Raw genomic sequence first — 13,604 nt, forward strand, 5'->3', positions numbered from 1 at the left:
GACCATGAGCATTCTGTGAAAGTGTTTACCTGCTGGTGATGGCAGTTTTCGCCTCCCTTGTGAGATGTGGGAAAACTGGCCCATGATCATCATGACTCTTTAGAAATTAATTTATGGGATGTTGGCTTCGCTAGCTAGGCCAACGTTTATTACCCATTCTAATTGCTCCTGAGAGGTGGTGGTGAGCTGCTATCTTGAACCACTGCAGTCCATGTGGTGTAGGTACACCCACTGTGCTATTAGGGAGGGAGTTTCAGGATTTTGACCCAGCGACAGTGAAGCAATTACTAGGTCAGGAGGGTCAGTACTTGGAGGGGAATTTCGAAATGGTTGATGTTCCCAGGCATCTGCTCTCCTTGTCCTTCTAGGTGGTAGCAGTCATGGTTTTGGAAGATGCTGACTAAGAAACCTTGATGAGTTCCTGCAGTGAATTGTGTAGATGATGCATGCTGCTGCTGTTCACCAGTGGTGGGTAGGTTAGTGCAGCTTGATAACACTGTTGATGATCCCTTCCATTACTTTACTGATGACCGAGAATAGCTTGATGGGGTTGGGTTGGTTATGTCTTGCTCTTTGTGTACAGGACTTACTTGGGCAATTTCCCCACATTGTTGGGTAGATTTCAGTGTTGTAGCAGCTTGGTTCAGCTTGGCTAGGGGCACGGCAAGTTCTGGAGCAAAATTCGTCACTACTATTGCCGGAATATAATCGGAGCCCATAGCTTTTGCAGTATCCAGTGCCTTGATATCACACTGAGTGAATTGAATTGGCTTAAGATTGACATCTATGATGCTGCATCCTCCAGAGGAGGCTGAGATGGATCATCGACTCGGCACTACTGGCTGAAGATTACGGTGCATGTTTCAGCCTTATCTTTTGTCTTTAATGTGCTGGGCTCCCTCATTATTGTGGATCGGGATATTTGTGGAGTCTCCTCTTCCAGTGAGTTGGTTAATTATCCACCACCATTCACGGCTGGATGTGACAGGACTGCAGAGCCCGGATCCATCCATTGGTTGCTTAGCTCTGTCTATTATTGTTTGGCATGCAAGAAGTCCTGTGGTGTAGCTTCATCAAATTGACATTTAGTTTTTAATGTATGCCTGGTGCTGTTCCTGGCATGCCCTCCAGCTCTCTTCATTAAACCAGGGTTGACCCCTGGCTAGGTGGTAATGGTGTGGGATATGCCGAGCCATAAGGTTACAAATTGTGGCTGAGTACAATTCTGCTTCTGCTGATGGCCCACTATGCCTCTTGGATGCCCAGTTTTGAGTTGTTAATTCTGTTCGACGTCCATCCCATTTAGGACGGTGGTAGTGGCCCACAACATAATAGTGGATTTCGTCAATGTGAACATGGGACTTTGTCTCCACAAGGACTGTGTGGTGGTCACTTTTACCGATACCGACATGGACAGTTGCACCTGCAGCAGGCAGGTTGATAAGGATGAGGACTCGTATGTTTTTTCCTCTTGTTGGTTCCCTCACCACCTGCTGCAGTCCCAGTCCAGCAGCTATATCCTTTATGCCTCAGCCAACTTGTTCTCTGGTGGTGCTATTGAGCCACTCTTGGTGATGGACATTGAAGTCCCCGCCTAGAGTACATTCTCGCCCCTGGCCACCCTTCGTTCTTCCTCCGTGTTGTTCAACATGGAGTACTGATTCACCAGCTGAAGGTGGACCGTACATGGCAATTAGCAGGGATTCTCCGTACCCATGTCTGACCTGATGCCATGAGACTTCATGGGGTCCAGAGTCAATGCTGAGGATTTCCAGGACAACTCCCTCCTGACTGTAAATCACTGTGCCATCACGTCTGCTGGGTCTGCCCTGCCAGCGGAACAAAACATGTCCTGTGATGGTGATGGTGGTGTCTCGGGCATTATCTGTAAGGTATGATTCTGTGAGTATGATTATGTCAGGCTGTTGCTTATCTAGTCTGTGAGACAGCTCTCCCAATGTTAACACAAACTCCCAAATATTCATCAGGAGGATTTTGCAGGGTCGACAGGGCTGTGTCTGCCGTTGTTGTTTCTGCTGCCTAGGTAAGTCAATGCTGATTTTATTCCTTTTTATTGACTTTGTAGCAGTTTGATACAATTGTGTGGCTTGCTAGGCTACTTCAGAGGGGATTTAAGAATCAACTACATAGCTCTGGGTCTGGAGTCACATACAGGCCAGGTAAGGATGGCATATTTTCTTCCCCAAAGGACATTAGTGAATTGTTTTTAACGACAATTGACAATGGTCATCATTAGACTTTTGATCATTGAATTCAAATTCCACCATCAGACCCAGCATTACCCTGGGTCTCTGGATTACTACTGTGACAATAGTGACAATATCACTGTGACACTGTCCTCTGGCTGCTGTAACCTTTGGCAGAGAGCCTGTTAACATTACATATTTACTGACCTGTATCTTGAGATTGAGTTATTCGCCTGGCCCCCAACCCATACAGTTAAACTGGAAGGTAGGCACCTCTATTATGTTGGGCTCGGATAACCCAACATTTTGAATGTGATCGCTCTATCGCTATGTTATTCTCTAAGTCTGAATAAAGATTGTAGACTTCCAGTTAACACAAATACTTTATTCAATGGGTTTGTTCTGTTTCCAGAGCTTAACTAGATATAAAACAGTCAAGAGGTATGACCAGTGAAGCTAAGGTAAACTGCCTCTGCTGAGCTGTATCTGTCTGCTGCTGCTCACTAGCCCTGTGCTTCTGAAAGAGCCGGATCCTACCTTGGGCTGGACCCTTTATACCCGTCTCTGATGCTGCCCTCTAGTGATGCTGTGGCTGTTACATCTGTCTGCAGTCCCTTGTGTATGTGCAGATGTATGCACAGATGTACAGATCACTACAGAGTGCATCGGCCCCTGGAAAGAGCAGCCCCCCCCCCTTTTATTTGACAAGTTTTCTAGACTGGCCTCAAGAAAACTGTACATAACAAGTGGTGAGAATATGCAAACCTGCACACTGTGAAAATGATAAAAGTAATACAGAAACAATTAACTGTGTTGTGAGTCCATCGTGAGAAATGTCCATATTCGTCTTGTGCGTGTGTTGAAGTGTCGTCACAAATCTAGCCGGTCGGGTGCCTTCCGGCTTCTGCTGGAGCGCCTTAACGGTGGAAGTAGGGATGATGATTTGATGTCATCAAGAGTACAGTCTGGCGTTGTGTGGCGAGGAATGTCCTGTGGACAAATGGTCTCGGTCAAGTCCAGTGTGGGAAATACTGGCGTTGTAGGTCGAATCTCTAATGGATCCCGGTGGTTATGGCGAAAAAGTACTCCCGCAGACGATTTGACAATGTAGGACCGCGGTGCCTCCTGCCTGATCACCGTGGCTGACTCAGACCATCCGCCTTCTGGGTCCCTGATTCTGATGGTGTCACCTATTGTCAGTGGCTTGAGTGGTATCGCATGTTGATCGTAGTATAGTTTTTGTTTGGAGCATAGTGCCCGCATTTTGTCGAGAACAGGTGCTTTGCTGGGGTCTCGGAATTGCTTTGCCGGTAGGGTTGTCCGGATGTCTCTGCCGAAGAGCATTTGCGCTGGTGACAATCCTGAGCTCAATGGGGTTGCTCGGTACGATGACAGAGCTAGGTTGATGTCGGAACGTGACTCGGCCGTTTTGCTGATGAGTCGTTTAATGATGTGGACACCTTTTCCCCCTGTTCCATTTGATTGCGGGTAGCGATTCTGCGTCGCACCATTGTCTGACCGCGACTTTTTCTTGTGTTTGTGGTATTGATTCTGTATGTCATCGTTCGTGAAAGCTGTTTTGCTTGTTTGTTCTGGAGCAGATGTGAATTCGTGCGATTCTTTATCATGCCATGGCATGTTTGTAGTCTTGTCATTGTTTTGCAGTGTGCTGTGGCATTGTCCTTCACGTGCAGAGTTGTACGATGTTGTACAGGTCGTTGTTTCATTGTTGTTGTTTCTGTCGTATCTGTCTTTGTTGTTTTTGTTGTCGTTCTTGTTGTTGTTTTTGTCGTTTCTGTCTTGGTTGTTTTCATTGGCATTCTTGTTGTTGTCATTCTTGTTGTTCTTTGTGTCGCGCTTATTGATTCTGTTTTTGTTGTTTTCGCTTTTATTCATGTTCTTTTTCTTGTCGTGCTTGTTGTTTCTGGGATGCTTCTCGTTGCTTTTGTTCTTGTTGCACTGCATGTTGTTTTTGTTGTTCTTGTTTCTGCTGTGCTTCTTGTGGTTTTTGTTGTTCTTGTTGCGCTCAATGAGTGTACCATGTGGATTATTTGAGTCATTGTCACAGTTATTGGTGTCAGTGTCCTTTGTGGTATCTGCTACATTGAGCGTTTCTTCTTGAGAATTGTGAGAATGATCTGATGTTGCATTGATGTTGGTGACATCAGTCATTTGTGGTGGATTCGATTCCTCTTCTTTGCTTCCTTGGTACTCCTCTTCTAGAGTCATTTATGGTTCACTTGAATTATTATTGATTTCTTGGTGCTCCTCTTTTGGCGTCATTTCAGGGTCACTTGAATCATCATTGATTTCTTGGTGCTCCTCTTTTGGCGTCATTTCAGGGTCACTTGCATTATCATTAGTTTCTTGGTGCTCCTCTTTTGGAGTCATTTCAGGTTCATTTGAATCATCTGTGATCTCTTTGTGCTCCTTTTCTGGAGTCAAAATCTTCTCGAATTCATTTTGTTGTGGGTTGTGGCGCTCCTTTTCTGGAGTCAAAATCTTCAGGATTTCTATTGACGTGGTCTCTCTGGACTCATGGATGGCCGTCCTCTGATTATTGAGTGCTTCTGTGCAGACGAGCTGAGATATGTCAGTCTCGCTGTGATCCTGCACATCCTGTATGGGAATTGTGATTTCTTCATCACTTGTCTCACATACAGTGTGTAGACATTCAGTGTATTCTTCTGGTGGTTCAAATAAGCTTGATAGATCTTCATGGTCTTGTACATGCATGGCGTTCGCTATGGAGTGTTTGCTTGCTTCCATTTTTGAGTCTGTCACCGAGCTGTCTGTGGAGGCTTGCGTCACTCTCTTTGTGGAGGCTTGCGTCGCTCTCTTTGTGGAGTCCTTCATCGCTCTCTCTGTGGAGTTTGTCATCACTCTCTCTGTGGAGTCCTTCATCGCTCTCTCTGTGGAGTCTGTCATCGCTCTCTCTGTGGAGTCTGTCATCGCTCTCTTTGTGGAGTCCTTCATCGCTCTCTCTGTGAAGTTTGTCATCGCTCTCTCTGTGGAGTCTGTCATCGCTCTCTTTGTGGAGTTGTGCAGTGTTCTCACTGTAGAGTCTATCTGTGCTCTCTCAACAGAGTCATTCTATGCTCTCTGTGTGGCGTCGTCTTCGTCTTGGGTATCGCTGTCATCCCATGTATCGACGATCTGCCATGGAACCATGGTACTGGATTCATCTACCATGAGAAGAGTCATATTGAGCTTTTCAACTGTGTTGCTGATGCTGTGATCAGGATCTCCAAATAACTCAGCCATGTCTGAGCAGTATTGTGTGTATTGTTCGATAGACAAATCATCGCCTTTTGTTTCGGAGTTGTGATCGTTCTCTTCATGTTCAATGAACGAATCATCTTCTTGTGTGGCGGCTGGGACCCTTTGTGGTGTGTGGATCACTCTCTGTTTATTGGCCTCAGGCCGCAGCATAATCCTGCACTCACGAGTCGGGATGTCATATATGCTGGGCTGAAGATTCCCCAATCTGAAGATCCCATCGTCGGGGTCTTCACGGTACAACACCTCTAGTTGCGGTTCGGATTTGGTACTGGGGTAGCCATCTCCCAAGATGAAATCTTCGTCTGAGTCGTAGTCTACAAGGACCATATCATCTTCTAGGGCGGTGCTAACTGCTTGTTCCAGGGTGTTGTGAAAGTTATTTTCAACTGCTGGTGTAAGTTCGGGCATTGTTCTGTCTTTTGAGGCAAGAAAATTGGGTTTTGCAGCTTTAAATTTCTTTTTGTTCATTTTCGTGCATTTCCCTTTTAAGTGGGCGTGGTCCTGGTACTCTGACGTCATGACGCTCGTGACGTCATGCGTAGGACTCGATTGCCCATGTGCACTCCGAGTTTCCTGTACTATGCGCTCTTTTTGCAACCGCGCATGTGCAGCTCCTTTCTCAAGATGGCTGCCGCTCAGAACCTCCGTCTTCCTCCGATTCAATCCTGCCGCCGCCTCGTGGTGAGTGTCCACGCCATTGTTACTGATTTTGTTTTCTAAATGATGATTTTGTGTTGGTAGAGACTCAAAGTATTGATTTTGTTTTTGTTCATAAGCAAGGCATTTTTGTATTGCGATTTCTCGAGTTAGATACTTATTTTGTGAAAGTTCTTCCCTCAAATTTTTATCAGATAGTCCAGAAATGAATTGATGCATTATCACAGTGTCTCTGAAATCAGCATAATCACAGCCTTGTGGAATTAGCTTGAGATTTGTGATAAAATCAGAGATGGGCCCTCCGTTTCTCTGACAAGAGTTAAATCTTTCCAGCATCTCACCAGAGTGACTCTTACAGCGTTCATCAAATTTTTTGAGTATAACTTCTAATTTGGTGTTCTCCTCACCTTCTAAGTAATTAAAGCAATTATAGATTTCTCTAGCTTCATGTCCTCCTGTTGAGAGTAGTAGGGCTATTTTCGTTGCGTCAGAGGCAGTGCCTAAATCATTAGCTGTAATAAGTATTTGGAACAGCTGTTCAAACATTTTCCAGTTATAACTTAAATTACCGGTTGTTTCCAGCTGCCATGGAGTTCCAACAAGTTCCATCGAATCAGTTAGTCGTCGAGGATCCATTTGCTGCGAAGTCTTCCACAGTCGACTATCCGGTTTAAGTTTTCCTTCTCTTGCTGGTGTCTAGCTAGCTTTCTGAAATTACTCCTGGTATCATATGTTATTCTCTAAGTCTGAATAAAGATTATAGACTTCCAGTTAACACAAATACTTTATTCAATGGGTTTGTTCTGTTTCCAGAGCTTAACTAGATATAATACAGTCAAGAGGTATGACCAGTGAAGCTAAGGTGAACTGCTTATGCTGAGCTGTCTCTGTCTGCTGCTGCTCACTAGCCCTGTGCTTCTGAAAGAGGCGGATTCTATCTTGGGCTGGACCCTTTATACCCGTCTCTGATTCTCTCTAGTGATGCTGTGGTTGTTACATCTGTCTGCAGTCCCTGGTGTATGTGCAGATGTATATACAGATGTACAGATCACTACAATCTCCTATCATTGTCCTACCCTTCCTGGGGACTTAAAAATCCCCACCCCCACCTCACCCCCAACCGCATTCCCTCCAAAGTGTCTCTGATAGCCTCACACAATCCTTTTCATTATATGATTGCCTCCATCTCCTCTTTTGAATTATTATCCACAGCAATTTTCTTGGCTGCTACTTCTCCACTATTCTGCTCATCAGATTATCCAGTGATGAATTAGTTGCATGAAACTAACCATTAACTAATTTAACAAGGAAGATTATAAAAAAAATGATTACATGAAGATGCGAAGACATAGGCGCTATCATTTTGGAATATAAATGGCCAGATAGGTATGCCATTAAGCAAATAAATGATCTTTTGTGCCTTTGTGGGCGGCATGGTGGTACACTGCTGCCTCACGGTGCCGAGGACCCGGGTTCGATCCCGGCCCCGGGTCACTGTCCATGTGGAGTTTGCACATTCTCCCTGTGTCTGTGTTGGTCTCACCCTCACAACCCAAAGATGTGTGGGGTGGGTGGATTGGCTATGCTAAAATTGAGTATTTTAGTGCCTTCGTTTTATAAAATGAACTTTGTTGTACAAAGTCGCAGTGACTTATTTCTCTCTCTTTAGGTCAGGATGTCACTGGAGCAATGGAGAATCCTTTTGTTGACACCAGTATGCTGGAAGCATATATTAGTAATGACCTGGATCCAGGAGCCATGTAAGTAGTTTGGTGGTGTGGATAACTTATGGAAGTAATATTTTAATGGTATTATTGACTCATTTTATGTGCATATTAACGACTTTTGAATTGTAATTATTACTTTACCCTCATTATATTTATCATTCATTGTGATGTTTGAGTCATAGATGCCTCGACTTTTGTGTCGAACTTCCATCAATTAAGTTATTTCTGATGTTCTGTAACTATGAATGGCCCATTGACTCAAGCGGAGCATAAACGCCTGCATGGACAGGTTAGACTGAATGGCCTGTTTATGTAGTGTAAATACCACGTTTAGGCTGAATATATCAAGTTCAGATGGAAATGAAAAAGGAAATGAGAGGCAAAGAAAGAGTGAAGAGAATAGCAGCTAACATAAAAGCAAATCCAAAAGTCTTCACTGGCATATAAATCATAAACGGTTAGAACCATAGAATCATAGCATTTACAGTGCAGAAGGAGGCCATTCGGCCCATCGAGTCTGCACCGGCTCTTTTTTTGAAAGAGCACCCTACCCAAGCCCACACCTCCACCCTATCCCCATAACCCAGTAACCCCACCCAACATTAAGGGCAATTTTGGACACTAAGGGCAATTTAGCATGACCAATCCACCTAGCCTGCACATCTTTGGACTGTGGGAGGAAACCGGAGCACCCGGAGGAAACCCACGCATACACGGGGAGAATGTGCAGACTTCGCACAGACATTGGACCAAGCGAGGAATCGAACCTGGGACCTTGGAGCTGTGAAGCAATTGTGCTAACCACCATGCTACCCTGCTGCCCATGCTCCCATTAGTAATGGGAGGGTTGGGGCCAGAAAGGGGATCTGCATATGGAGAAAGAGGACATGACTGAGGTGCTAAATGAGGAGTCGGCATCTGTCTTTACCAAGGACGGGTACTGCAGGAATCATGGTGCATTAGGGGATACTGATTGCCTGAGAAAGAAATATTAATTTAAAAAAGGTATTAGAAAGTCCGGCTCTATATAAAGATAAGTTACCAGTACTGGATGGGATACATCCACGGTGTTGAGGGGGGAATAAGTGTGGAAATTGCAAAGATGCTGGAAATGAAATTATAATCTGGGACAAAATTAGCACCTATTTGAAGAAGTGCAAATTAATTAAGGAAAGCCAGCATGGGTTTGTTAAAGGCAATTCGTGTTTAACTAGAGTCTTTTGATGAGATAACTGGGAGAGGTGATGAGGGTAATATGGGTGATGTGATCAATATGGACTTCACAAAAGTTATTTGATGAAGAGCTATATAATAGGTTTGCCAATAAAATTGAAACCTATGGAATAAAATGGACAGTGGTAGCATTAACACAGTCAGCTGAGTGGCAGGAAATGGAGAGTATTGGTGTAAGTGGTAGACATTGAGTTACCAGGGATCAGTATCTGGACAACTGCTTCTCTGATATATGTATTGACTTGCATACTGAAGCCTAGGCCGTATGACAGAAAACTTGGAAATATTATGAACTGATGAGGATAATGATGTACATCAAGAGGCTATTGACATGCTGATGGAATGGGAGGCCACATGGCAGATGTAATTTAATGCAGAGAAGTCTGAAGTGATTCATTTTGGCTGAAATAATGAGGAGAGGCAAAGAGTGCATTCTAAAGGGGATGCAGAAATGGAGAGATGTGGGGTTATATAGGCTCAAATTGTTGAAGGTGCCAGGGCAGGTAGAGAAAGTGGTTAAAAAGACATCTAGGCTTTAAAAATAAAAGCATAGAGCAAGGAAGTTCTGACAAACCTTTATAAAATCCTGATTCGGTCTCAACTGAAGTATTGCGTCCAGCTTTGGGCACCACAATTTAGGAAGGATGTGAAGAGATCAGTGAAGGTGCAGGAAATGGTTCCTTGGATGAGGACCTTCAGTTATAAAGATAGATTGGAGGAGTGGGGGCTTGTGCTCCTCAAAGTAGAGAAAGTTGATCCAGGGAGAGATAAATTGGTCCCAATTATGGAAGGGATGAAAACCAGAGGACACCAATTTAAGATGATCGGGAAAAGAACCATAGGCAACATGAGGAAACCTTTTATTATCGGAGTGGTTAGGATTTGGAAATGCGTTGTCTGAGCTGGTGAAGGCATGTTCAATCATGATTTTAAAAAGGAAATTGGATAAACACATGAAGAGAGAGAATTTATAGAACTATGGAGAAAGCGCTGGCTGCACAGAACTAACTAAGTTACTCTTGGAACGCATGGAATGGAAGGGCTGAATGGCTCCTGTCCTGTAACCTGTAGTACTGTAATTTTGTGAAATATGTTAAATTGTTCCACTGGAGTTTATTTGCAGTGTATACTTCCTTGCACTCTCCATTCCTAAAGATAGTGATCGATGCGATATATGGTTTCAACATAGAATTTTGCCCATGGCCACTGTGAACCTGCCAATTGAGTGTTGGCGGGCTATCTGACTGTGCTATGGATAAGGGTTGGAAAACTGACAGCCACACTTCATCTTGTCCTCACTAAATGTTGTACTATTTGGTGATCAGGAATAGGATTCCTACATGTTTCATCTTTTCCTTGCCTTAGCCTTCAGACACTGAGGCAGATTTTAATGCCGCCACTGCTGTTGGGCTGAGATATGGGAATAGCATGGGACATTCTTAGTTCCTAGTACAACATCAGGCATTTATTTAACCATGAATGGGGTCTAAGTCCATCATATTCTGGAAGTGCTGTTACTGGTCCCACTATATTGAACTCTAAGAGTCAAATCTGATGTGTGTTTTATGGGAATGTTTGCATTGAAGCAAAAAAACGGCTAAAACGCAGCAATATAAGGTTTAATTTTGGTGTACATTACCATATAAGTTCAAAGTTTCTCTCTCAACACAGTACTTTACCAGATTCACCACCAGATTCTGTATCGGAGCGCTGTTCACCTCCACAGATGACAGGTATGTGACTTTTCCATACAAGATGACTAATGTTGAGTTTTGTATGTAAAACATTGCTTTTGAATGGGCACATGAAATATGTAAGATGGTGTAAACATATCTTAATGCTTATTGTTGAAATGCTTGTTTTATTGGCCTCGTCAAACATAAATGGTAACCGGGTTATACAAGGTTTGAAAGTTTATTTTGTGGTAATTATTTAAATAATTTGCCTCTATGCCACTAATCTATTTCCTCTCTTCTTCTGGTCTCAAATTTCAGCATTGAATCTCAATCTTTCATTGGTACTTCTATCTGTCCTTTTCCAGTTTTTCTTCACATTCTCCTTCTACATCTGCTTCAGTCTGTGATCTTGATATCCTGTTGATTTCCCCCCCATTCTGTGACCACAGAGGACACCCCTTAAATTCTGCTCATACCTGGGTTTAAAATAACCCTTCCCAAAAGCTTACAACCCACCTCTTTCACCAAGCTTTTAATCTCCCCTAGGTCTTTCTTTAGTTTTGTTGTAAATTTTGTCCAAAGTGCCATGACGTGCTTTATTTTAAAGGTGCTATATAAATGCAAATTGCTGTTGTATAAGATTTGTAGTTTCTATCTGCGTTTGAACTGTAATTTAAACGGTTGATACTTGTCCAGTCTTCTGTGTTGAGTCATAGTTCTTTGCTCACAAGGATGGCTATGGTCAGAGCTCATTTCCGAAAACTAGCTTTCCATCCTAGTATCTCTTCCCTTTCCGAATTACTGATCAGCAACACCTATTGTACCATTGGGTGACACACTAAGCAGGATTCTCCTGAATCCGCGCGATGGCCCGACGCCGGCGTAAAAAATGGCGCGAACCACTCCGGCGTCGGGGCTGACCGGAAGTTGCGGAATTCTCCACACTTCCAGGGACTAGGCCAGCGCCAGAGGGGTTGGTGCCGAAGGGACTGCGCGAGTTCGCGTATGCGCAGAACCGCCGGTGTTTTTCAGTGCATGCGCAGGAGGGTGTCTTCTCCGCGCTGGCCACGGCGGAGCCCTACAGGGGCCGGCGCGGAAGGAAGGAGTGCCCCCATGGCGCAGGCCCTCCCGCAGATCGGTGTCCCCGATCGTGGGCCAGGCCACCGTGGGGTCCCCCCCCCCGGGGTCGGATCCCCCGCGCCCCCCTGAGGACAGCACCAGCCAACCTACCTGCCAGGTCCCGCCGTGTGGGACCATGATGTCCAATCCACGCCAACGGGACTAGCCAGAAACCGACGGCCGCTTGGCCCACCGGGGCCCGGAGAATTGCCAGGGGGGCCGCTGTGTTGGAGTGGCGGGGTGGGATTCACGCCGCCCCCCAGGGTTTCTCCAACCCGGCGGGGGGACGGACAATCCCGCCCACTATCTCTTCGCACAGTTGCAGCTTCATTTACGATAAATTAGTGTCAATCGAGGACAGTAGAGATAAATATTTTTCAAAGGCGTATTGCTTTGACAAGCTGAGTAGAGTAAAGGAGCATATTTTGTATAACCGAAAAGCTAGTTGTCAGACAGGAAATATAGTTCGGATAAATGGCTGTTTGACTGGAGGAGAACTGGCAACGATGAATGAAATGAAAAAAATAGAATTGAAAATCGCTTATTGTCACCACTAGGCTTCAAATTAAGTTACTGTGAGAAACCCCTAGTCGTCACATTCCGGCGCCTGTTCGGGGAGGCTGGTACGGGATTGAACCGTGCTGCTGGCCTGCCTTGGTCTGCTTTCAAAGCCAGCGATTTAGCCCTGTGCTAAACCAGCCCCTTACCCCAACCACCAAAACGGGTCGGTGTTGGAACCACTTCTACGTCGAGGAGTCCTCAGATGATTTGTCTTGGGAACTGGGCAGCATGGTAGCCTTGTGGATAGCACAATTGCTTCACAGCTCCAGGGTCCCAGGTTCGATTCTGGCTTGGGTCACTGTCTGTGCGGAGTCTGCACATCCTCCCCGTGTGTGCGTGGGTTTCCTCCGGGTGCTCCGGTTTCCTCCCACAGTCCAAAGATGTGCGGGTTAGGTGGATTGGCCATGATAAATTGCCCTTAGTGTCCAAAATTGCCCTTAGTGTTGGGTGGGGTTACTGGGTTATGGGGATAGGGTGGCGGTGTTGACCTTGGGTAGGGTGCTCTTTCCAAGAGCCGGTGCAGACTCGATGGGCTGAATGGCCTCCTTCTGCTCTGTAAATTCTATGATAATGGATGCAATAATTAATTTTGCTAATGAGAAAAAAATTGGGAGAACTCAGAGACTTGAGGAAGGCAGAGGTGACAGAATGGACAAACAAATGAAAGATGCAATTTAATGTGATCAGTGTAAGCCAATACATTTTGGATTTAAAGACTGGGAATGGGAGATCAGACTTTATGGAAGGATGTGGATCTATGTATCCATAGAATCCCTACAGTGTAGAAGGAGGCCATTCGGCCAACCCTCTGAAAGAGCACTCTACCTAGGCCCACTCCCCCATCCTCTTCCTGTAACCCAATCCACCTAACCTGCACGTCTTTGGACTGTGGATTGAAACTGGAGCACCCAGATGAAACCCATGCAGACACTGAGAGGATGTGCAAACTCCACACTGTTATCCAAGGCCAGAATTGAATCCGGGTCCTGGTGTTGTGAGGCAGCAGTGCTAACCACTGTGCCACCCAAGTAGATTGCGATCTTTCAACAATATTACCAAATACATATTCCACACAAAAGTTCAAGTGCAGGTGGATAAAATAACAAAAGACCAATATTTAATTTCAGAACTGCAGGCATATA

At 44.9% G+C, this 13,604-nt stretch overlaps 1 protein-coding gene across 1 annotated transcript in view; it reads left to right on the top strand.

Moving 5' to 3' along the window:
• The window catches only part of myrfl (myelin regulatory factor like), a 97,744-nt gene that overhangs the window by 10,215 nt on the left and 73,925 nt on the right, over nt 1–13,604 (top strand). Inside the window, exons 2-3 of the mRNA XM_072485093.1 lie at nt 7,816–7,906; nt 10,778–10,839. Of these exons, the coding sequence (XP_072341194.1) occupies nt 7,816–7,906; nt 10,778–10,839 (153 nt within the window). The remainder of the gene's footprint in view (nt 1–7,815; nt 7,907–10,777; nt 10,840–13,604) is intronic.

Source organism: Scyliorhinus torazame, chromosome 19 (genome assembly GCF_047496885.1).
Source record: "Scyliorhinus torazame isolate Kashiwa2021f chromosome 19, sScyTor2.1, whole genome shotgun sequence".
Classification (NCBI taxonomy): Eukaryota; Metazoa; Chordata; class Chondrichthyes; order Carcharhiniformes; family Scyliorhinidae; genus Scyliorhinus; species Scyliorhinus torazame.